Raw genomic sequence first — 23,133 nt, 5'->3', positions numbered from 1 at the left:
TAGCACATTTCGTTCTTACTTGACAAATAATGTCCAATCATGAACTAATTAGGCTTAAAAGATTCATCTCGTGCTAATCAGTTAGATTGTATAATTAGTTATTTTTTCAACTATATTTAATGCTCCACGCATGTGTCGAAAAATTCGATGTGACGAGTAGTGTACAAAGATTCGATGCCTAGGAGTTTTTTTGTTGACACTGCCATAGCCTAGGTGTCGGCGCTGCAAGTATTCTGGGTGTTCAGTTCTTGCACGGAAACCCCAAGGGCGTCAATCAAATGCTGTATTCCTGCTATGATCCGAGTCAGGGATTTGTAGCTGCAATGTCCCCCCAATCACTTGGGTTTAAATACAGACAGCTTCTATACTGCATTATACTGTCAATTTCTGAAACTCCACTATCTAAAGGTGCTTATTTTGCATTAGAATCGATTCAGTACTCAAGTCCATAACCATCTGAGGTCCAACAAGGGCCATTTTTCCTCTTTACCGATCTGCAGTATGCTCATCTAATGTAGCACTACAGAGTGGCTTAATTGAAATGGTGATCCGCTTCAATCCAACTGATGACTTCTTTTTTTTATGGACAAATATTCATGGACCCATCTCAAACAACGGTCAAGTGATTCTGCCCAGCAGTTGAACCATCATACAACGTTTGCAGTATTACAAGAGTGAAGAGTAGAAAATACCGAACGGCCAGTTTCAGGAACAAGCTAACTTCACAGTGCAAACATTCCAACCATACAACAAACAAAGCTGGCAACCTACAAACCACAACGGAAATAGAACCTGGAGATAACATAATTTACCAACCAGACGCCATAACTTCATGGTCTGATGGATCTGTATTACAATGGGCACAAAGTTTCTGGAGTCATGTAATTTCAGTGCAGCCAAAATCAATGTCACTGCTGTTGCTTATTTTGGTTGTAAAGTGGAGGAACAAAAAAAAAACATCCCTCAGCAGGAGATGGCTCTCCAGCTCGTCCTGCCTAACTGCGAAGAACATAAAAGCTTCAAAATCCAAAAATGGAACTTGTACAAGAGGTTCAACAATCAAGAAGCCTCCTTATGAAGCAGACTCCTTGGCGATTTTCTCAGCCTTGGCAATGACTTCCTCAATGCCTCCAACCATGTAGAATGACTGCTCAGGGAGGTCATCGTACTTACCGTCCAAAACACCCTGCACAACAAAAGATTCTTCAGCCAAAAAAGGACAACTTGAATATGCTTAAGGTTTACTTAGCAATATTGGAGAAACAAAAGCATCATCATGCAACAAGTAATGTAATGGAGTTTTCTTATGAAACTGAAAGTTATGTCTCAAAGACCAAGTATGGTAAAGATCAAGTAAGATAACACATTTCCAAACTGCAGTTTCTGAACAATAACTGTGGTTAACAAGTTTACCTGGAAACTCTTAACACTCTCCTTGAGCTCCACATACTTCCCAGGTGCACCCGTGAAAACTTCAGCAACATGGAAAGGCTGGCTCAGGAAACGTTGAATCTTCCTTGCACGTGCAACTGTCAGCTTGTCATCTTCACTGAGCTCATCCATACCCAAAATGGCAATAATATCCTGAAGATTTTTGTAATTCTGAAGAACCTTCTGAACACCACGAGCAGTGTTGTAGTGATCCACACCCAGCACATGGGGAGAAAGCATTCTGGATGTGGAATCCAGTGGGTCGACAGCAGGATAGATACCAAGCTCAGAGATCTGCACAGGAAGCACCCCCATGTCATAATGAGCACGACAAATACACAATGCACCAACCTACTAGACCAAATGAACAAACCTGTCTTGACAATACAGTTGTGGCATCAAGATGGGCAAAGGTAGTAGCAGGAGCAGGATCCGTCAAGTCATCAGCAGGCACATAGATAGCCTGGACAGAAGTAATAGAACCCTTCTTTGTTGTCGTAATTCGCTCTTGCAGTCCTCCAAGATCAGTTGCAAGGGTCGGCTGGTATCCCACAGCAGAGGGAATACGTCCCAGAAGAGCAGACACCTCAGAGTTTGCCTGATAGCAAGAGACAGCAACAGTACCACCAGATTTAACATCATGACAGTATTGAAATGAGTAATTAAAAGACAATCAGAAACATATTGATTGCAGACCAAGAAATATCCAGCAGAAATTACCTGAGTAAAGCGGAAAATGTTGTCAATAAACAGGAGCACATCTTGTCCTTCAGCATCACGGAAATGCTCAGCAACAGTTAAACCAGTCAGCCCAACACGAGCACGAGCACCCGGGGGCTCATTCATTTGCCCATAGACAAGAGCACACTTGCTTTCGCTCTGCCACAAAAACCAATATATAAGAGAAGAATAGCTTTGATATGCCAAGCCCACAAAGAAATTGAGAAATAGAAATAATTTACCTGCTTGTCACCTAGCTTAATGACACCACTTTCAATCATTTCCCTGTACAGGTCATTACCTTCACGGGTACGTTCACCAACACCAGCAAACACTGAGAAACCACCTGTATACGAATGAACAGTTATCACAATCAGAGAATGAATAGGCAATTTAGTCAAATTTAACATGAAACTCAACGCAATACCAACCATGGGCCTTAGCGACATTGTTGATCAACTCCATAATAAGGACAGTTTTACCCACTCCTGCACCACCAAAAAGACCAATCTTTCCTCCCCTTTGGTAGGGTGCAAGAAGATCCACAACCTGCATATGAAGGAACCATCACACTATAATCATAAAGAGGAAATCACTGCAATCGAGCTACTGTGTGGAATCCCAAATCACAAAGGTTACAGGACAATCAGACAACTCTACCTTAATTCCAGTAACAAGAATTTGCTGCTCAGTGGCTTGCTCCACAAAAGCAGGGGCTTCACGATGGATAGGGAGGAAGTGGTTTGTCGCTGAAATAAAGAAACATAAACAAGATTACAAAAGCTCTCCCACAGGCATCTCAAAGAAAAAATACATTATAAAGTCCAGCTGCTTACTTATGTCACCCTTCTCATCAATCGGCTCACCAATAACATTCATAATGCGTCCAAGTGTAGCCCTACCAACAGGCACCTACAGAGAGGAATAGGTTTGAAGTCAGCAATAAGAGTGAAGTAGATTAGCCTGACAGCAATACAAATGTGAGATACCGAAACCATTAAGGTTGCAAAATCATATTTTAATTAAATCATCCACATAACATTATAATTGCAAATGATACCAAAAACAAACGCAAGGCAACATTATTTGGAAATATAGAAACGGCAGTAAGTCATAACGATACATAAGTTTATACACCATTTAGCCACAAGTCACCAACTAACCTATCAAGGATCAGATAGCGGCAGAAGATCTGAAACCTAGTCACTGGCTACTCAGATCTGCGTGCACATATCAAATCTAGCACTATAGGATCCACATTTCATCAGATCGAGCCGTACCATCACAAAATGGAAGAAATGGAGTGTGTCCTTACGGTGATGGGGGAGCCGGTGTTGAGGACGCGCTGGCCGCGGACGAGCCCCTCAGTCCCGTCCATAGCGATGGTGCGCACCATGTTCTCGCCAAGGTGCTGCGCCACCTCTAGCACGAGGCGGATATTGTTGTCGAGCACCTCGAGCGCGGTGAGGATGGGCGGGAGCCCCTCATCGAAGCGCACGTCGACGACGGCGCCGATGACCTGGCACACCTGCCCGATGGCGCCGGCGCCGGTGAATTCGTCGGTGATCTTGCCGCCCCCGGTCTTCCCGGTGGCCGGAGGCGGGGTGGCGGGCGCCGCCTGGGCCGCGGCGGACGAGGCGTAGGTGGCGGCGCGGTTGAAGAGGTACCCTGCCGGCGACGGGCGGTGCGGTGGCGCGCGCGGGCGCGGGGCAGCGGGCGAGGCCGCCCGGATGCGGGAGGCGGAGCGGAGGAGGGAGGAGACGACCCGGCGGGACGCCATGGCCGGAGATCGCCGGAGACGCGGTCCGGATCTAGGGTTAGACTTGGCGCTGGTTGCGGCGGCTCCGCGAGAGAGGGGGAGAGGGAGTGACGCCGGGGTGCGGGGGGAATAAGTGGGGGGAGATATCAAAGAGGGATCGGCGAGTGGACCTGGTCTACGGGGACCGCGAAGCGTGGCGGGGCAGGCCGTTGGTCGTGCGCTGTGTTCGCTGGCGCTGGTCGTGCGCTGTGTTCGCTGGCGCATGGAGCTGGTCCAGTGAACGAGTGGGTGCCCGTTTTGGAGCTTTTCGAGGATGAATTTGTTGCTTGGTTTTGCAGCAGCTGGAATATATGCTTTCTTTATCATTTCCGCTGTGCTGCCATTTGGTGCAGACCACTATACGTTTTAATTAAAATCGCGTTTTATTTTTGCAACTTTGGTCGAAATATTATAGTAGAATATTGTTAGGTCAACGTATGGTGTCTCACGGAATCGTCGATAGCAATGTTTGGTTACGATTATATATGTCAGTACGTGGAAGTCTTGAAGCGGACGTTTTGTTTCGTTGTGGTTCTAGAATTTAAAGTCTCGAAAATTTGTCTATTAAATTTTGGAAAATGCTTATAAGTATAGAATTTGCATACATAGGTTCACAGGGACTAGAGGTGGGTGTGCGTATGTAAGTGCTGAGTTATACTCTGTAATAACAAATTTGTTGGATTCTACAAAAAATAAGTAGAATGATTAGGCCTGTGGAAGGCCCAACAATCTGTCATCTGTGGGCCGTGGTGATGCAGCATCTCGCGATCGTCGCTTCAAAAAGAAAAATTCTAGCCCAGCCGGCCCAGTTGAAGACATCATCAGACAATAAAAAAAAAACAGGTGTCGTATTTTGTTAGGAGATAAAGAAAAAGATAATTCACATCTGTCGACCAATTCCATATCTAGAGGCGAATCCAACGGTTCGTATGTTTTCTTTTTTTTTTTGAGGGTCACGGGGGAGAGTATCCCCCACCTGATATATTGAGGGGGCTTTGAGCAAGCCAAATGCTTTTACATCAAAGTTTGAGCACTTTTGAAAGAGAAACTGAAAATATACATGGTGGTTGTACTACATGGGAGATAGGGATTGGCACCAGGCTTCAACTACACAGCGATCTGCACACGGCCACCTGCTCGGCCAGAGCTTCGCTTCTTCTATGCAGTCCGCCCAGAAACGAGTGAGGGAGGGATCCAAGCTTTGGAAAATCACACCATTGCGGTGTTTCCACAGCTGCCAACATATGAGGAGAATAAAGCAGTTGTAGTACTTCTCCGGCACGGCGTCCGGACGAGGGACACACCACAGATGCCTCACACTGCACCCCGCTGTGTCGACATGAAGCGATGTCCAGACACTAGAAGAGAAAGGGCATCTGAAGAGCAGATGGTCACAGTCTTCCACGCCGGCCCGGCATACTTCACAGGTTGCATCCTGCACCACATTCTTCTTCAGGAGATTTGCTCGACACTGTATGCGTTCTTGCACGAGTAGCCAAGCAAAGAACTGCACCTTCGGAGGAGCCCTGTTCCCCCAGACGAAAGCATGGAAGTCGCACGGTGGCGCCCCTGCCGCCACCATGGATAGCTGATAGGCAGGTCCAGCGCGCAGCACCCCCTCGGCATCGCAGAGTGGCGAGCTTCTGCGATCGTCACCGGGGCGGAGCCGCACCCGAGTCAGAATTTGGCGGAGCTGCTCCAACTCTGCGGCCGCCCGGGCAGTGAGGCGTGGAACCAGGTAGCGTTCGAGGCCGCCTTCCACAGCCATGGCGACCGTGATGTCTTTGGTGGTGGCGTGTGTGTATAGCAGTGGGAAGAGATCCTTCAGTGTTCCCATAGAGAGCCAGCGGTCCTCCCAAAATGCCGTAGAGAGCCCATCCCGCACCTCACAAGTTGTGATAGCCCGATACATTGGCAGCAGGGAGGCAAGATCACGCCAGTGTGTGCCCACGACCTCGCCATCCATCGTGACCAGGTTCATCTTGGCGCGCACCCATTGCCCCCAGACCGAGTCACCTGGGGTCTGAAGTCGGTGTAGGAGCTTCAGCAACAAGCACTTGTTCTGCATGGCCAGGTCCTTGATCCCAAGGCTGCCCTGTTTCTTTTGTTGGCAAGCCTTCCCCCAGGCGACGAGGCACTGAGCACCACTAACTTTCTCGTCGCCGGCCCAGAGGAAACTGCGCCGCCGTGCGTCCAACGCGTCGAGGACGCCTTGGGGAAGAAGCAGGGCAGACATGGCATGCACCAGCTGACTGTCCATAATAGAGTTCACAAGAACTGTCCTCCCCATTGGGTTCAAGAGCGTAGCCTGCCAGCCACTCAGATACTTATCTGATTTGCAGATCAGTGGAGCAAAGGCAGACAGCGGCAGCTTCGTGTTGGATAGCGGCAGCCCTAGGTAGGTTTGGGGGAACGCCCCTTGCTTGCAACCCAGGATTTGAATCAATTCCTCCGTCAGACCAGCCGAGACATGCATAGGAACCAAAGTGCTCTTGTTGTAGTTGATTTTGAGCCCAGTTGCAGCCGCAAAGCTGTCCAACAAGTTCTTCAGGTTTGTTACATCGTGGGCGTGCGCACGCACCAGCAGAAGGGTGTCGTCCGCATACTGTATAACTGGGCACGACAGACTGGGTTCGGCGGGGTAGTGCACAGCCCCAGATTGCTTGATAAGTTGCTGCAGAACGTCGGCGACTAGAAGGAACAGGTAGGGCGATAAGGGGTCGCCCTGCCGCAGCCCGCGCTTGCAGGAGAACCACGGCCCGGGCATTCCGTTTACCAGGACAGCAGACTTGGACGTAGTGAGAATGTTATTGATCCAGCTGCGCCAAGTGGGGGGGGAACCTCTCACGGCAAGCACCCTGTCCAAACTCCCCCAATCCACCGAGTCGAACGCCTTGGCGAAGTCCAGTTTGAGTACCAATGTGGGGATCTTCCGACGGTGGCAGCATTGGACTAGCTCCACCGCATATATGAAATTCTCCGAGATGGAGCGCCCTTTGATGAAGCCCGTTTGATCAGGATCGATGAGGTGGGGGATCTCGACTTGGAGGCGTGTGGTCAGCATCTTCGCCACAATCTTGAGGGAGCAATTTTGCATGCAGATGGGTCGATAATCCCCGGGTTTCAGAGCTGTTTGGTGTTTTGGCAGCATGGCGATGTATGCACGGTTGAGGCGTTCCAGGTCTGCAGTTCCCGCCTGAAAAGCTTCAGCGAAGGCCATTACCGTGGGCGCGGCGACGTGCCAGGCTGCGGCGTAGAAGCCCGGGCCAAAGCCATCCGGGCCGGGGGAGCTGTTGCGGTTCATGGCGCGCACGGCCATGCGCGCCTCGCCTTCAGTGAACGGGGCAGTCATGGCTGCCGCGTTCGGTCGGGCAGCGTCGAGGTAGAGGCCGTCCAGGTCGAACGACCAGGCGGTGTCCTCGGCGACGCCGAGGAGGCCCCGGAGATGCGCCGTGAGGGCGCGCGTTTTGGCATCATGAGCGGTAACCACAACCCCGCCGAACTCCACGCCGTGGATCTGGTTGCGGCACAACCGCCCGCCGGCATGCGCGTGGAAGAACAGGGTGTTGGCGTCCCCCTCGCGAAGCGCACGGAACTTACCGCGTTGTTTCCAGTACGCGGCCCGTTCTCGAACGGAGAGCGCCAGACGCTCCCGACACTCATGGCGCAGAACCAGTTCTCCTGCGGACAAGTTGCGTGCTTCCTCAAGGATGTCAAACATGTAAATAACAAATTTGCAATTTTTGTGGAGAGTTGGAGGAGCGCGCATGCGCTTGGCCCAAACCTTTGCCGCGCACCGAACCGCTTTCAGCGAGCCAACCAGCGCGCCAGCTGCATCGTCAGAGACACCTTCGTGCCAGGCCGGGAGCACAGACGGGAGGAAGTCCTGGTGATGGAGCCAGGCATTCTCGAAGCGGAACAAGTTGGGTTTCGGGATGGAGGTGGAAATGGTGAGCAGAATGGGCGTGTGATCAGAGGTTGGTTTTGGAGCTGACACGAGTGTAGAGTTGGGAAAAGCAGTGCTCATCTCAGCGTTGAACAAACGCGGTGGTTTGACCAGGTGAACAACTTGTCTAGCAGGGGGATGTCAATAAGTCCCAGCTTGTGGATGGAGTCATTGAAGGCGTCAGCGAGCCGAGTGTCAACGGCCCCACTGCTGTCGTCACTCGCACCCCTGGTAAGGTTGAAATCCCCGGCAATAACCCAGCTCCCCGAAATTTGGGCGGCAATCTCCTCCAAGTCAAGCAGGAAAGCCAGCGAGTCCCGGTGATCAGACGGCGCGTACACGTTTGTGACGGTGAACGCGGCGCCTGACGTGGTGGAGGTGAACGCCAGGGAGAGAGTGTGTTTTCGAGCAATGAAGGAGTGCAAAAGGACTGCCCGAGGATCCCAGGCAGTGAGGATCCCACCACGGGATCCAGACGCGTCGACGCAACGGAAGAGCGAGAGGTTTGGCGGGAGGAACGCACGAGCTCTGCGTTCGTCCACGGCGCGCAGTTTGGTTTCCTGTAGGCAAACGATGTCTAGCTTAAGCGACTGGATTAGATCGCGCACAACCCTACATTTGTCAGCATCACCCAGACCACGCACGTTCCAGGAGAGAACAGAAAGCTTAACAGTTTTAGCATTCATCAGCACACTGAACACACCAGGATAGCATTGCGGTTAAGACCGCAGCCAAGCCGCCATGGCAGCAGGCCAGGACACTAACAGAACCACAGACTAACAACGAGGATAGGTAACCAGTAACAGCAACGACACGACTCGCTAAAGAGGGGCTAGAGATGCGAAGCCTAAGCAGCCCAGCACAACAGACAGCAACGACAGGCGAACTAGTGCTATCGCTAACAGGGAAGGGCAAAGCGATCCGCACGACGGTACCCTTGAGTTCAATCATGTGGCATAGTGGAGCGCCTTGTCGAGAGCAGCAGCAGTCTCGTGGGTGACCGCAAGAACACTGTCAAGAGCACGCGCAGAAGCTGCGCCCAGCCCAACAGCCTCAGCCAGCTTCTTGAGGTCGGCAGCACCAATGGGTTGCTTGGTCTTGTGCATGAGATTCTTCTTAGCGACGTGCGTTTTCACAGGCTTGGAGCACATGGCCAAGCTTTCCTTGAGGGCCTTCAGTTGGGTGGCCTTGGCGGTGGAGTGGACGAATGCCCCGTTGGTTTTGGCGGCTAGGCGGGAACTGTTCCTCGTTCCCACCACCTGGGTATCCTTTGCTATGCGAGTGCGCCTTTTAGCAACAACACGCGGGGGCAGTGATGGCAGGGTGGGCGAAGGCGGTGGCACTGCAGGTGGAGGCGGTGCATGCAGCGAGCAGTAGGTAGTAGAGCGGTGCGAGGTCGCAGGGGATGGGGGCGGCGCAGGTGGTGTGGTGGTGTCCTGGTGCCAGGTGAGCAGGAGCGCAGGCGTCGCAGAGAGGGCGCGTGGCGCCGGTGAAGCGGCAGTGGCGGCCAGGCGTAGGATGATCGGGAAAGCAGGGAGCCGCGGCATGGGGTAGGCGTTCACGAACCCAAAGCAAAGGATAGCGGCACCAAAGAAGGCAGCAGGGTGGAGGGGGTCGGCTTGGGCTGGCGCAGGTGGGGCAGGTGGTGGAGCTGGCCCAAAAAGTGGCGGCGGCTGCGGGAGGAGGCCCGCTCCCCCGGCCGGCCCCGCTCCCCCCTGCGGAGCAGCAGGAGGCCCAAAGAAGGGGATCCAAGCCCCCATTCCGTCGAGCTGGTCCGCCCTAGGCCAGATTTCCATGGTATTCAGGCGGACGACAGCTCCACGCCCGCTGCGAGGGTTCGTATGTTTTCTTCAACCTCTCTTTGACTCGTACAGTCTTACTGGTATCTGTTATCTCTTTCAACTCCTTCCTACATCCATCGTCCACTGTGCATCAGCACATTTCCCGAGTTTTTTCCGAGGTCCTTGCACTTTTCCAGTCCACACTTTCTACTGTGGAAGTGGAGTAGATTAAAAAGGGCATCCGCGTCATAAAAAAAACAAAGACCAGCTCGGGATAAGGCCTATCAGTAGCAGGTGTTATCATATATACCAATACTCAAAACTTAGTAACTGCTGGAGCGGAGAATTGTCAAAGTAATGACACGCCTTTTTTATCTCATTAAACTTTTTTCTCATTTTTTTCTCATAAATGATTCTATCATGTATTTGCTGATGTAGTATAATATTTAATAGTTAGTATGACACTCTTATCATACTTTCATTAGAATTAGTGTAACAAGACGAAATTCGCCCAGTGCTAGACCGCGCCACGAATCATGCGCGCCTGCTACAGTGCTACTCAGAGCCCTGGAGTCGTATGACCATCCCGCTCTTGAGACGGGACCGGAAGTGCAAGGGTGTACTACTTTACCCCCACGATGCGAGGACTATGCGACTCACCCAACCGACTAGAGTTGGATAAGGAGATACTCGCGTCAACCGTTCCCAACAAGGCTCAACCGTTGAGGGTACGCCCAGCTTGCGCGTGGAGACTTAGTTCCACCGATGACATCTCTAAATTTTCCTACACATAGTTCCACTCGGAGACCCGCTAATCCTCCCTGCATAGCCCTTCGCCACGTATCTGGGACTGGGCCCCAATGGTTAAGTCAAAAAAAAGGTAATTGGCTCATCCATACCATTATATTGGATATGTGGTAGCACGGAAATGTGCTCAAAGCCGATGGCATCCACTCGGTCTTTAATCGATCTAAGCGGACTATGCCCATGCAACTTCATTCTCTAGGACCTACAATTCCGCTCGAATCTCGGTACTACCACTTCACTAACAACCAAACCAAACTAGTGCGATCAAGAATTAACAGTAAGTGTGATATTCCAGCCATTCCTTTCTAGTAAGTAATATAAATATTCTAAGCAGGGCTAAGCATCTAGTCAGGTTAATTGATTAACTGACTAACTAGTGCCAAGAACAAGGATAACAAATCAAGGAAGGATAATGCATGCAGATAGGTACAAGAATGCAATACATACATATTATATATAACCCAACATTATCCGGTGATATAACTAAACTAATTAAATTAAATAGGTGCAAGGAATTATACTTAGCTGCTTGCCTTGGTTAACTTCGGGCTCGACCACGAACGGGACTCCGGGTTCAGGCTCAATGGACTCGGTGGGCTCCACGGGTTCGACATCCGATGGTTCGGTCACTAAAATGCATGAATGCGATGCAAGAATTAAGAAATGAACTTACACCATAAACATAAATTATGGAATAAAATAAGCATGCAGAGGACAATAAAACAAACTCATGAAAATTGGTTTTGCATCAAAAGCATTTTCCTATAATTAATCATGAATATATTAGTTTTCAGCTATTCAAAACAAGATAAATCGGAAAAGGTATGCAAACTTAACTAAACAAATCCAAGAAAATTATCATAGATACTATGCATGAAAAGAAAACTAACAAAACTAGTTTCACCCTTTTATCACTTTCCAACAAAAATTTCTACATTAAAATATTTTCAGACAAAACATAAGAAAACACGCTAAAACTTTAACAAACACTAAGGAAACATATGAGCAAGTCACACCATTAGAAATTATGCTTCACAAGGAGTCTAACAAAATTTGGTTTGGAATTTTTAGAGCAATATACAAAAAAAATAAGCATTAAACACACTTTTGCAAGATAAAACTATAGATAAATCTACAGCGGACATGCAAAAAAAATATTTTTCTTGAGTAGATCTAAGCTAGAGGAATCCAACAAAACAATTCTTATATTTTTTTGGAGCTATACACGAATTTCTATGGATTTTGCAAACTTGCTGCTTAAATAAACATGCTTGAAAATGCTAGGGGCACACAGATCCGGCCACACCAGCCAGGCCAGAGGCCGACAGGTGGGCCTCACGGGCAGGGGCTCCCCCGGGCCAGGTCAAGGCAGGCCGGTGGCCTTGACCCGGGGTGCACGCGGCCAAGGCGCGCCGTGGGCGCGGCCACGGCGTACACGCGACGCGAGGCGGCGCGGAGAGGAGGGGCCGGAGTGGGGAAGGGAAGGCGCGCACGGGGTGGAGGGAACAGCGGCGAGCCTCACCGGCGGTGACGCAGGCGAGGAGCGGCGACGGACGGGCGGCGCGGCAGCGTTGGGTGGCGGCGGACGGCGAGCTCTGCCGAGAGCCCAGCAGGGAGGGGTAGGAGGCCGGGTGAGGGCCCAAATCGGTCGAGGATGGGGAGGGCTAGGTGGTGCGCGCGCTAGATTGGGGAGGACCTCACCGGCAGCGGTGAATCACGGCGGCGACATAGCTCAAACCGCGGCGGCCACGGTGGAGCAGGGCTAGGGTTTGGGGTGGGGGAACAAGGAGCCCGGCGCGGATAAGGAGATGGCGAACGAGTGGAGGGCGCTGCGGATAAGGATGCACGCGGAATGAGGATGGCCAGCGCGTGGCGCGAGGTTGGCCGGTGGCGGCGACGCGTGTGACGCGCCGAGCAGAACAGGGAGAAGGAAGAGAAGGGGAGGCTGACGGGTGGGCCCGGGCGGGAAAATAATGAAAATAAGTTTGAAATTCAAAACAAAGGTGTTCCCAAGCTCAAAAATTCACCAAATTTTTTCTGGAGATAGATAAAATCACCAAGAACACAATGCAATAAGAATCACTCGAAAAGCTTTTGTAATTTGGTCGCGGAAAATAGAACAATGAGACTATTTTTGAAATTTCCTTGAATTTTGTGGCTCGGTTCAAATGTCATAAAATCTTGTAAAAATATATTTAAACCAACATTTGAAATCTAGTATTTAAATAAAATTTTTGGGGACCAAGTTGCAAAATAAAATTTGAACTTTCTAAACGAGCACATATTCAAACATACACAAAAATTATTCAAACATGTGCACATGATGCTTCATTATGCTTTGATAATGCTCATGATGTTGTTAACTAAATGTTAAGTATGTTTTTACATTTGGGGTCGTGACAATTCCCCCCCCCCTTAAGAAAATCTCGTCCCGAGATTTCGTAGGTAAAGAGGAAGGGTTAAAGCTCCTGTTGTATTGTTGCCATATTCACCTAGACAAGAAAAACATTAAAGGGATAATGTACAAGAGCATGGGTGGAGTGATGTGGTAGGATATGTCTAGGGTTTCTTCGGTAGCATTTTGTACACATATAAGAAAGTAGAGGTTAGTTTTTCATACAGAGGGCATGATGTGGTGTGGAGAGCTATCTAAATATTTTCTTGATGGTGATTGGGTACACACATGAGAGAATAAAAAGATGAACTTCATATGAGCAAGTGGGGGTGGTTTTAGGAACAAAAGGGTGAAAAATTGTCACAATTATATTCCAACAATATTATAAACGTATGAGTGCATGCATGCGAGGTATGAATGCAACATGTCGTCTCCTCACATCGTGAGCACGCCTTAACATTCTAACACTCACTCACGAACCGAAACAACCGCATTGTCCAGCAGCGCTACAACCCTCCTACCAACCGCATTGTCCAGCAGCGCTACAACCCTCCTACTAGCACTTAGGACAATGGGTGACTCCCATCCTCTCATCTCCCTTAGATGGCTCAAGGCACAAAACATTTCTAGGATCCTCTCACCGGCAGGTAAGCATAAGGGTTCTTCTAAGCTCTCGATGCTCATGATGAAGTCGAGCTATTGCTTCACGATCCACCTCTTGAATGGCCGCGTCCGATGAAGTTGCTCTTGCTTGAGAGTCGTAGGCTTCCGATCCAACCACCATCCTTGCTTCAAGTTGTAGAGTCGTCACGCAGTCCACCATACCATTCACGAGAATAGACTTAATGCTTGAACATCCATATGTAGTGTGCCCTTCTTACTATCTCGTTGAAAAGCGTGGGAAAACAAACCATGTCCGAAGCACTAGTCTCCAAGGTCAAGGTGAACTAGGGGCCATATACTCATGAAGAAAAGAGGGATTAAGCACATTTTGATTTAAACAAAAGAAGCAGTAGAGAGAAAATAAGCTCTAGGATAAAAAAAAGAAGGATAGCAATTATCCTTAAGTTCAAGTTTTAACAAGAAATAAATATTAGTGTAAGTAATCAAATTTTATTTTACCCTCACCCCACTAACCAAATTTAGGTTCACTTTATGGAACCTCAGCTCTGATACCCGTTGTGAAAACCGCCCAATTTGCACTCGGTTTAAGTGAAAATTATTGATTAATCCATTAAGATGAGAGTTAACACGTGTCCGTCTCTCGACACGCCACGTGTTAATCCACATCTCAGAGGCACTTAATCAATACAATTCACCTAAAACGACCGCAAATCCGGTAGTCCCGGTACGTGTTGGCCACATGCCCAGGATTAAGCACACGTACCGTTATACAAGCACGTACATTGCCGATGATCCACAAAGAGCAATTTTACACATTTAATATTACAAGTTCGATATAGGTGAGTTCAAACTTTCTTTACAAGCCTTGGGCTCACGAAAGACATATTAAACAGAAACTTAAAGTTTATTGAATTTACATACTCTCACGGAGTTCAGCTACGATAAAACATACTTAAGATGATGATGCCTTACTCAAGGACATCACCGCAGCCGCAACGACCTGCTCCTCCCCCGCATTAGGATCGGCGGGGTAGAAGTGGCCGAACACCACTTTCGGCTCACCTGCAACTAGGTTTAGAAAGCAACCTGGGTACAAAAGGTACTCGCAAGACTTACGCGATTAAATAAACAAGGATCATGCAATGGCTCAAGTAAAAACTTTAAGGTTAAGTAATTATTGCATAAACATTAGCTCTGTACACTATCACCTATCAGAATTAATTAATATTGCACAAACCCCCATACAATTTTAGTACATTAAGAGTATACAATATAATGAGTCACAGAGGTGCCATGAATCATTTCCATCATAACCGGAACTTTCTACGAAGAGTTCAACGGACAAAGAGCTTGCTCATAACCGAGAGTGCGGCGATTCGAATTGATTAAAACCTTGCAAGGGTGTACTACTTTACCCACACGATGCGAGGACCATGCGACTCACCCAACCTGCTAGAGTTGGATAAGGGGACACTCGCGTCAACCATTCCCAACAAGGCTCAACCATTGAGGACACGCCCAGCTTGCGCGTGGAGACTTAGTTCCACCGAGGACATATCTAAATTTTCCTACACATAGTTCCACTCGGGGACCCGCTAAGCCTCCCTGCATAGCCCTTGGCCACGTATCCGGGACCGGACCCCAATGGTTAAGTCAAAGAAGGTAATTGGCTCATCCATACCATTATATTGGATATGTAGTAGCACGGAAAGGTGCTTAAGGCCGATGGCATCCACTCGATCCTTAATCGATCCAAGCGGACTATGCTCATGTGACTTCATTCTCTAGGCTCTACCATTCCGCTCGAATCTCGGTACTACCACTTCACTAACAACCAAACCAAACCAGTGCGATCAAGGATTAACGGTAAGTGTGATATTCCAGCCATTCCTTTCTAGTAAGTAATATAATTATTCTAAGCTATATTCTAAGCAGGGCAAGCATCTAGTCAGGTTAAGTGATTAACTGAGTAACTAGTGCCAAGAACAAGGATAACAAATCAAGGAAGGATAATGCATGCAGATAGGTATAAGAATGCAATACATACATATTATATATAACCCAACATTATCCGGTGATATAACTAAACTAATCAAATTAAATAGGTGTAAGGAATTATACTTAGCTGCTTGCCTTGGTTAACTTCGGGCTCGACCATGAACGGGACTCCGGGTTCAGGCTCAACGGACTCGGTGGGCTCCACGGGTTCGACCTCCGACGGTTCGGTCACTAAAATGCATGAATGCGATGCAAGAATTAAGAAATGAACTTACACCACAAACATAAATTATGGAATAAAATAAGCATTGAGAGGACAATACAAGGAACTCATGAAAATTGGTTTTGTAGCAAAATCATTTTCCTATAATTAATCATAAATATATTAGTTTTCAGCTATTCAAAATAAGATAAATTGGAAAAAACTTGTAAACTTAACTAAACAAATCCAAGAAAATTATCATAGATACTATGCATGAAAAAAGCTAACAAAATTGGTTTCACCCTTTTATCACTTTCCAGCAAAAAGTTCTACATTAAACTATTTTCAGACAAAACATAAGAAAACACGCTAAAACTTTAACAAAAATCAAGGAAACATATGAGCAAGTCACACCATTGAAAAGTATACTTCACAAGGAGTCTAACAAAATTTGGTTTGGAATTTTTAGAGCAATATACAAATAAATAAGCATTAAACTCACTTTTGCAAGATAAAACTATAGATAAATCTACTGCAAAGTGACATGAAAAACAATATTTTTCTTGAGTGGATCTAATCTAGAGGAATCCAACAAAATAAGTTTCATATTTTTCGGAGCTATACACGAATTTCTATAGATTTTGCAAACTTGCTGCTTAAATAAACCTGCTTGAAAATGCTAGGGGCACATAGATCCGGCCACACCAGCCAGGCCAGAGGCCGACAGGTGGGCCCCACGGGCAGGCTGGGGGGCCTTGACCCGGGGTGCGCGCGGCCAAGGCGCGTCGTGGGCGCGTCCACGGCGTGCACGCGGCGCGAGGCGGCGTGGAGAGGTGGGGCCGGAGTGGGGAAGGGAAGCCGCGCACGGGGTGGAGGGAACGGCGGTGTGCCTCATCGGCGGCGACGCAGGCGAGGAGCGGCGACGGACGGGCGGCGCGGCGACGTAGGGCGGCGGCGGACGGCGAGCTCTACCGAGAGCCCAGCAGGGAGGGGGAGGAGGCCGGGTAAGGGCCCAAATCGGTCGAGGATAGGGAGGGCTAGGCGGTGCGCGCGCTAGATTGGGGAGGACCTCACCGGCGGCGGCGAATCGCGGCGGCGACGGAGCTCAGACTGCGGCGGCCATGGTGGAGCAGGGCTAGGGTTTGGGGTGGGGGAAGAAGGAGCCGGTCGCGGATAAGGATGTACGTGGAACGAGGATGGCCGGCGCGTGGTGCGAGGTTGGCCGGCGTCGGCGAAGCGTCAGAACAGGGAGGAGGAAGAGAAGGGGAGGCTGACGGGTGGGCCCGGGCGAGGAAAATAAAGAAAACGAGTTTGAAATTCAAAACAAAGGTGTTCCCGAGCTAAAAAATTCACCAAATTTTTACTGGAGATAGATAAAATCATCAAGAACACAATGCAACAAGAATCACTCGAAAATATTTTGTAATTTGGTCGCGGCAAAAAGAACAAAGAGACTATTTTTGAAATTTCCTTGAATTTTGTGGCTTGTTTCAAAAGTCATAAAATCTTGAAAAAAATATATTTAAATCAACATTTGAAATCTAGTATTTAAATAAAAATTTGGGGACCAAGTTGCAAAACAAAATTTGAACTTTCTTAACGAGCACATATTCAAACATACACAAAAATTATTCAAACATATGCAAACATGTGCACATGATGGTTTATTATGTTTTGATAATGTTCATGATGTTGTTAACTAAATGTTAAGCATGTTTTTACATTTGGGGTCGTGACAGGAAGCGCCGACCCAGCTATTGTCGAAATGGCACCGCCACACGGAAACGTCCAACGGATCCGAGTTGGAACGCATGTCTGCGCAGCTAAGGCAAGAGTTTGACAAACACGCGGGAGCTAGCTGGAGTGTCCGACAGTATACTGCCATGCTGCAGGTTTCATCGTGGAATGGATTTGCCTGAATTTCCGACGGAGAAAGAACACCTGCCACTTCAGGCTTCAATCCTCACGCCGCTAGCGTTTGGAAGCACGTGCTCCACGGAATCAGAAGTCGGAGCACGGGACCTTTAGCACCCAAAAAGGTGGCAATAATTATCAGTAAAAACGTCCTTCGGAAAAAATTACAGGTAAAAACAAAACGTCATTTGACCACACATGACCATGGTTAAAACTTAATAAAAGCGAAGCCTTCCAACGAGACGACATCGCGCACCGAAAAAAAAAGAAAAGAAAAACTCGTGTGGTCGGGGAATTTAACATTTTACTATTATAACGATCGCTACCTTTATTTTTAGCACTACAGATTTAACATCGAAGAGAAAAAATATTTATATTTTTACCACTCTTACTCACGTGGCACGCCAGCAGAGCAGTCCAGCTCGTATCCGAGGCAACATAGTAGGGGAAAAAGACCGTGGAGCCCCTGGGCTCTCTTCTTCCTCCAGCCAGTTTCTGCGGCCACGCTCCGGGCAGCCGAGATGCGGAGGGAGGCCGTGGCCGCGCCTCGCCGAGGTGCTGCGCGACGACGAGAAGTGCGTCCGCGTCATCGCCTCCGACGTCCCCGACGGCGCGTCCTCGTCGCGCTGCTCGAGTGCCCCGACGCGCACGTCCAGGAGGAGGCGCTGGAGGCGGTCTCGGTGATCGCCGGGTCCGACGCGCACAGGGGCGACCTGGTCGTCGGTGGCGTCATCGCGCCGGTGGTCCGGGTCCTCGACGCGGGCGCCTGCAGCGCGGCGGCGCGGGTGCTCTGCAGGCTCACCGAGAACTCGGACAACGTCTGGGCCGTCGCCGCGCACGGCGGCTCACGGCGCTGCTCACCGTATGCGCGGACCACGGCGCGAGCGGCGGCGAGCTCGTGTGCGCGGCGTGCCGAGTGCTGCGGAGCCTCGCGGGCGTCGACGAGATCAGGAAGTACATGGTGGCCGATGCCGGGGCCGTGCCGGCGCTCGTGTCGCTCTCGCAGGGCGCCGCCACGGACGACGCGGCGCAAATCCAGTCGATGGAGTAACTCGCCGCCATCGCCTCCAGGGGGAACGGCTCTGCCAGGGAGGCCGTGATCCAGGAAGGCGCCGTCGAGTCCCTCGTCCGCGCGCTCGACCCGTCCTCCCCGACCCGCTCCTCTCAGCTCCTTTCTTCTCTTCTTCCCTCAGACACCAAGCCCCAACGCGCACCAGCTCCCAACTCGCCCACACGCCATTTGCCCAGACTCAGAACGCCAACGCGTGCGACGGCCATGGCGTGGCGCATGGCAGCCAGCCGCTCTGAGGCTCCGCAGCCCCGACAGACACCCAAGGTAGCAGCATCCGCACCCCAGGAGCACGCCTAGGCCCCCATCCTGGCCCTGGAAGCGCCGTAGCACAGGGCTCGACGGCGACCCCCATGGCCACAGCTCGGCCACGGCGGCGAGCCCGCGTTCCGGCGAAGACACGCACGGAACCGGCCAACCAAACCCACCTACACCATCTTCACACCTCACTTCCGCTTCTAGACCACGCCGACCTAGCCCAACACCACGGAAACCCCCTCCTCACCGGCGACCTCACCTTCACTGAACGGTGGTGACCCGAGGTTGAAGATGATGGCGGCGCTTGAGTGTAGGGTTGAGGAGGCAGGACAGTAGCTTGATGGATGGGTTCATGACTCCTAGACACAGGTTCTAGCGAGTGGGTTGGGCGGATAGCGGACGGACGGCGGCGGATTTCGCTGGAGACTGCGATGGTGGAAAAACAGAGCGGTGGCAGTGAAACGGACGAGCGCGAGACGGGAGTGCAGTAATTCATTCAAACACTTGCCGCCCAACGCCGGGCCACCTCCTGCTGCTACGTCCGGCGGAGTCCTGGCATCGGGGCTAGCGGCACCGCGCGCTAGGCACAGCGGGACTGTGGCGCGCGGCGGCGCAGCGGGAGGCTGCGGGGGACCCCGCCCGCGACGGGCGCGTCTACAGCGTGGCAGCTGCGGCGGCGTTCTGGCCTGCGCGCGCGGGTCACGAGCCCCGTGGCGATGAGTGCGGCGGCCGGCGGCAAGGCACAAGGCGGCGGCAGGGAGCGCCAGAGCGGGGACTCGACGCCGAGGCCGAAGATGAGGAGGTTGCAGGGCGCGTGGTGGAGAAGAAAGAAGCTAGGGGCATCGGCATTCATTTGCTTGTTCGTGCTGACTCGGATCCAGCGTGGAGCGACGATCTGGTGTGCCACGCGAGCAAAAATAGTAAATATGTATTGATTTTCTTTCTATGATGGTAATTCTGTAGTGCCAATTTTAAAGATGGTATCTCGGGAGGAGCACTTCGTTATAATGGTACAAGTTAAATGCCCCCGTGTGGTCAAAAGAGCCGCGATGACAAAACGGAGGGGAGCAAAGCCAATCCATCATGCCGTACGACCGCGGAACGGAACGGGGGCCGACGCGACGGGCGCTCACGGCGGCTCCATCGGCCGTACCCGCGGGCCCCGCGCCCCTGGCTATATATTCCGTAGCCCGGCAGCTCATCACCCGGTGCCGTCTCATACTTGCGGCTACGGCTACTCGGGTCAGGTCGGAGTCTCGGAAGAGAAGGTTCTTGCGTGCGTGTGTAAGCCGCTGCCTGTGCGTGCCGCGTGCTCGTCTCTCGGCCGCCGGCTGCCGCGGCCATGGGGCGCGCGCCGTGCTGCGACAAGGCGCGCGTCAAGCGGGGGCCCTGGTCGCCGGAGGAGGACGAGCAGCTGCGGAGCTACGTCCGCCGCCACGGCATCGGCGGCAACTGGATCGCCCTGCCGCAGAAAGCAGGTACACTTTCCGGGCCCAGACTCCCTCCTCTGCACTGAACGAGCGGCGCCGCGAGCCCGATCATCATGTTCAGTTCTAGCAGCGACCCTGGCTCCTGGTCCTGGGGCGAGTGAAGATTTCGAGCAGATTTTCTGAAGTAAATTAGCGTTTCCCCCACAACCTACTTGTGATCCTCAGGGCTGAACCGGTGCGGCAAGAGCTGCCGGCTGCGGTGGCTCAACTACCTGCGGCCGGACATCAAGCACGGCGGCTACACGGAACAGGAGGACCAGCTCATCCTGTCGCTCTACAGCTCGATCGGGAGCAGGTGGGTTCGCGCTGGCAGCGTTCTAACATTAACCTCTGCGATTCCCGCCACCGTGCGAGCGTGCAGCTGACTGATGATCGAGCTGCCGGTGCGATGCCAGGTGGTCGATCATCGCGTCCAAGCTGCCTGGCCGGACCGACAACGACGTCAAGAACTACTGGAACACCAAGCTCAAGAAGAAGGCTGCGGCGGCGGCCGTGGTGGGCGCCACCGGCGGAGCCTTCGCCGCGCCCGCCACGCCGCCGGCGCTCTCGCCCGCCTCCTCGTCCGTGACCAGCTCGAGCGGCGACGCGCGCTTCGCCGCGTACCCGCCGCAGCCACAGGCGCAGCAGCACCAGGGGCTGATCCGCTTCGACGCGCCGCGGAGCACCGAGCTCGCGCCCGTGCCGCCCGTCGCGCAGCTGGGCGGCGCCGCCTGGGCGTCGTCGTCCGCGGCAGCGGGCGGCGCCGTGGCGGCGCTGGACGACGACGTGTTCCTGCCCGATCTCGTCGGCGGAGGCGCCGTCGAGCAGCTGTTCCCGTACGGCGACTTCTACGCTGGGCTGCAGGACCGGGCCCTGGAGCTCTCGGCGTGCTACTTCCCCAACATGGCCGAGATGTGGGGCGCCGCTGCCTCCGACGCCAAGCCGCAGGGCCTCTGCAACACCTTGACATAGGAGTTGGGGCTCTGCTTGTGGGGGATTGTCGCGCGGAAAAAAAGCTTCGATTGCTCCATTGACTTGTGGACGATTGGAGAGCTTGATCCGTCGCGCGAAGGTACATAGGATCCGTAGCTCCCTGGCTGCTCCTCACTGCTTCTCCTGTCATGTCTCTCTCTCTCTCTCTCTCTCTCTCTCTCTCTCTCTCTCTCTCTCTCTCTCTCTCTCTCTCTCTCTCTCTCTCTCCCTCTCTCTCTCTCCCCCCCCCCTTCGCGTGGATACAGACCGTGGCTGGGTCGGTATTTTGCCGTCTATTATACATGTAAATTGGTACGATTTGAGATGTGAATTATGCTTTGCTCGACGAGAGTCTACTCTGAAAACCTTATCAGCTGATTGATACGCTTGTCAGCATGCACAAGTAGACGAGCCGTGAGAACGATGTGGTGTGGCTCCTTCCTGCCGCCGCCGCGCTGATAGCCACAGCTCTTGCGCGTCTTGTCTGTCCCCGTCTCGCTCCATGCTACTCCACTGACCAGTGACCATGGCGGTCAGTGACAGTGCAGTAGTAGCTCGGTGCCAACCAGCAGGGGAGGCTGCCACTTAGGATCAGTGGCCACTGTTAGCCTGTCGCACAGCGACACAGCGTCACTGGTAGCATGCGCGCATGACTCGCGCCCTCGTACCATTTCCGTGTTTCCCTCGACGTGCTCAAGGGATGCCTTCTGCCCTTCTCTTACCGTGGGCGATCGACGAGGAAGCCTAGGATCGGAGGCGATGTGTACCGGACATGGACCAGTTCGCAAGGGGCTCGCTCGCTGTTGGCAACGCATGCGCACACAGCGCTCGGACTTGACCCGTTCACACGACCCTGCCCCTGTGTATCACGTTACAAAGTAGAGTAGTATTTTCTTTGGAGGGCCCGCAAGAATTTTTTTCTTCTTCCGATCCCCCCTTTTTTCCTTCCGGGCGGCACGTACGAACTGATCGTAGTCAACCAATCTCGGATCACATGGTCATGGAGCCGTGTCATTTTATATTGATCGCACTTACGATCGCTGTCTGTCTCGTAAAGTGACCAGCTCGGAGACTTCACGGGCACGACTAGAACGGGGGACCCGGGGCCTTAATTGACCGTGGCAAGACGAGAGGGAACTAGTACTCCTCTAGTAGCATGTAGCATCGGTTTCGGCGAAGCTTCCTTCTTGACGATCCGAGGGCCTTTCGGCAGTGTGCCCTACGAAGATTTTCCGTTGACGTATTGCGAATTTACATGGAAAAAAAATCACCGCGTTGTGACGATGAAATCATATTGACAGTAACCAAGTTTGAACGTTGCGTCACTATACGGAGACCAGTCAATTAACTGGGATTATTACAGCTTGACTAGTAGGGTCCGCACGTGTTTTAGAAAAACTAAATAAAAGAATTATGTTACAAAAAATATATATTTATAGCCATATCTACCATTAGTTTGTGGATACAATATTTAGTACATTGTTCGATACAAATTTACCCAAAATAAAATTTTTGAAATATACAGATCATATGGACATGACCATACATACATACAACCCATTAATGACATCGCAAGAATTATATAGGAGGGTAAAGGTAAGAATAAAATATTTGCATTGATCATATCTTGATTGTAGCACATCTTTTTTTTCAGAAAATCCACATATGAATGCCACATCTAACATACATATTATAAAAATTTAATGATGCAGAATCTTCACACCATATCACCAGAATTTAATTTCCAAC

At 51.1% G+C, this 23,133-nt stretch overlaps 4 protein-coding genes across 4 annotated transcripts; 1 reads left to right on the top strand and 3 right to left on the bottom strand.

The window, feature by feature from the left end:
- Positions 1 to 760: 760 nt before the first annotated feature.
- LOC120697909 (ATP synthase subunit beta, mitochondrial) lies at positions 761 to 4,141 on the bottom strand. Its single transcript, XM_039981289.1, has 9 exons — positions 3,467 to 4,141; positions 2,988 to 3,063; positions 2,812 to 2,900; positions 2,583 to 2,700; positions 2,394 to 2,497; positions 2,152 to 2,310; positions 1,805 to 2,029; positions 1,414 to 1,725; positions 761 to 1,186 (listed from the first exon to the last, which is right to left on the bottom strand). Exons 1-9 carry the CDS (start codon positions 3,929 to 3,931, stop codon positions 1,073 to 1,075), a joined length of 1,662 nt encoding a protein of 553 aa, XP_039837223.1. The 5' UTR covers positions 3,932 to 4,141; the 3' UTR covers positions 761 to 1,072.
- Positions 4,142 to 5,021: 880 nt separating this feature from the next.
- LOC120700648 lies at positions 5,022 to 7,976 on the bottom strand. Its single transcript, XM_039984897.1, has one exon. It carries the CDS (start codon positions 7,974 to 7,976, stop codon positions 5,022 to 5,024), a length of 2,955 nt encoding a protein of 984 aa, XP_039840831.1.
- An 866-nt stretch (positions 7,977 to 8,842) lies between these two features.
- LOC120700647 (neural Wiskott-Aldrich syndrome protein-like) lies at positions 8,843 to 9,655 on the bottom strand. Its single transcript, XM_039984896.1, has one exon. The coding sequence runs from the start codon at positions 9,653 to 9,655 to the stop codon at positions 8,843 to 8,845; it is 813 nt and encodes a 270-aa protein (XP_039840830.1).
- A 10,142-nt stretch (positions 9,656 to 19,797) lies between these two features.
- LOC120697908 (transcription factor RAX2-like) lies at positions 19,798 to 21,740 on the top strand. Its single transcript, XM_039981288.1, has 3 exons — positions 19,798 to 20,421; positions 20,599 to 20,728; positions 20,829 to 21,740. The coding sequence occupies exons 1-3, from the start codon at positions 20,286 to 20,288 to the stop codon at positions 21,382 to 21,384; spliced, it is 822 nt and encodes a 273-aa protein (XP_039837222.1). The 5' UTR covers positions 19,798 to 20,285; the 3' UTR covers positions 21,385 to 21,740.
- Positions 21,741 to 23,133: the final 1,393 nt, after the last annotated feature.

The sequence above is a fragment of the Panicum virgatum genome, chromosome 3K (assembly GCF_016808335.1).
Source record: "Panicum virgatum strain AP13 chromosome 3K, P.virgatum_v5, whole genome shotgun sequence".
NCBI lineage: Eukaryota > Viridiplantae > Streptophyta > Magnoliopsida > Poales > Poaceae > Panicum > Panicum virgatum.
The sequence above is the reverse complement of the archived record's forward strand: the minus strand, read 5'-3'. Positions and strand labels throughout refer to the sequence as shown.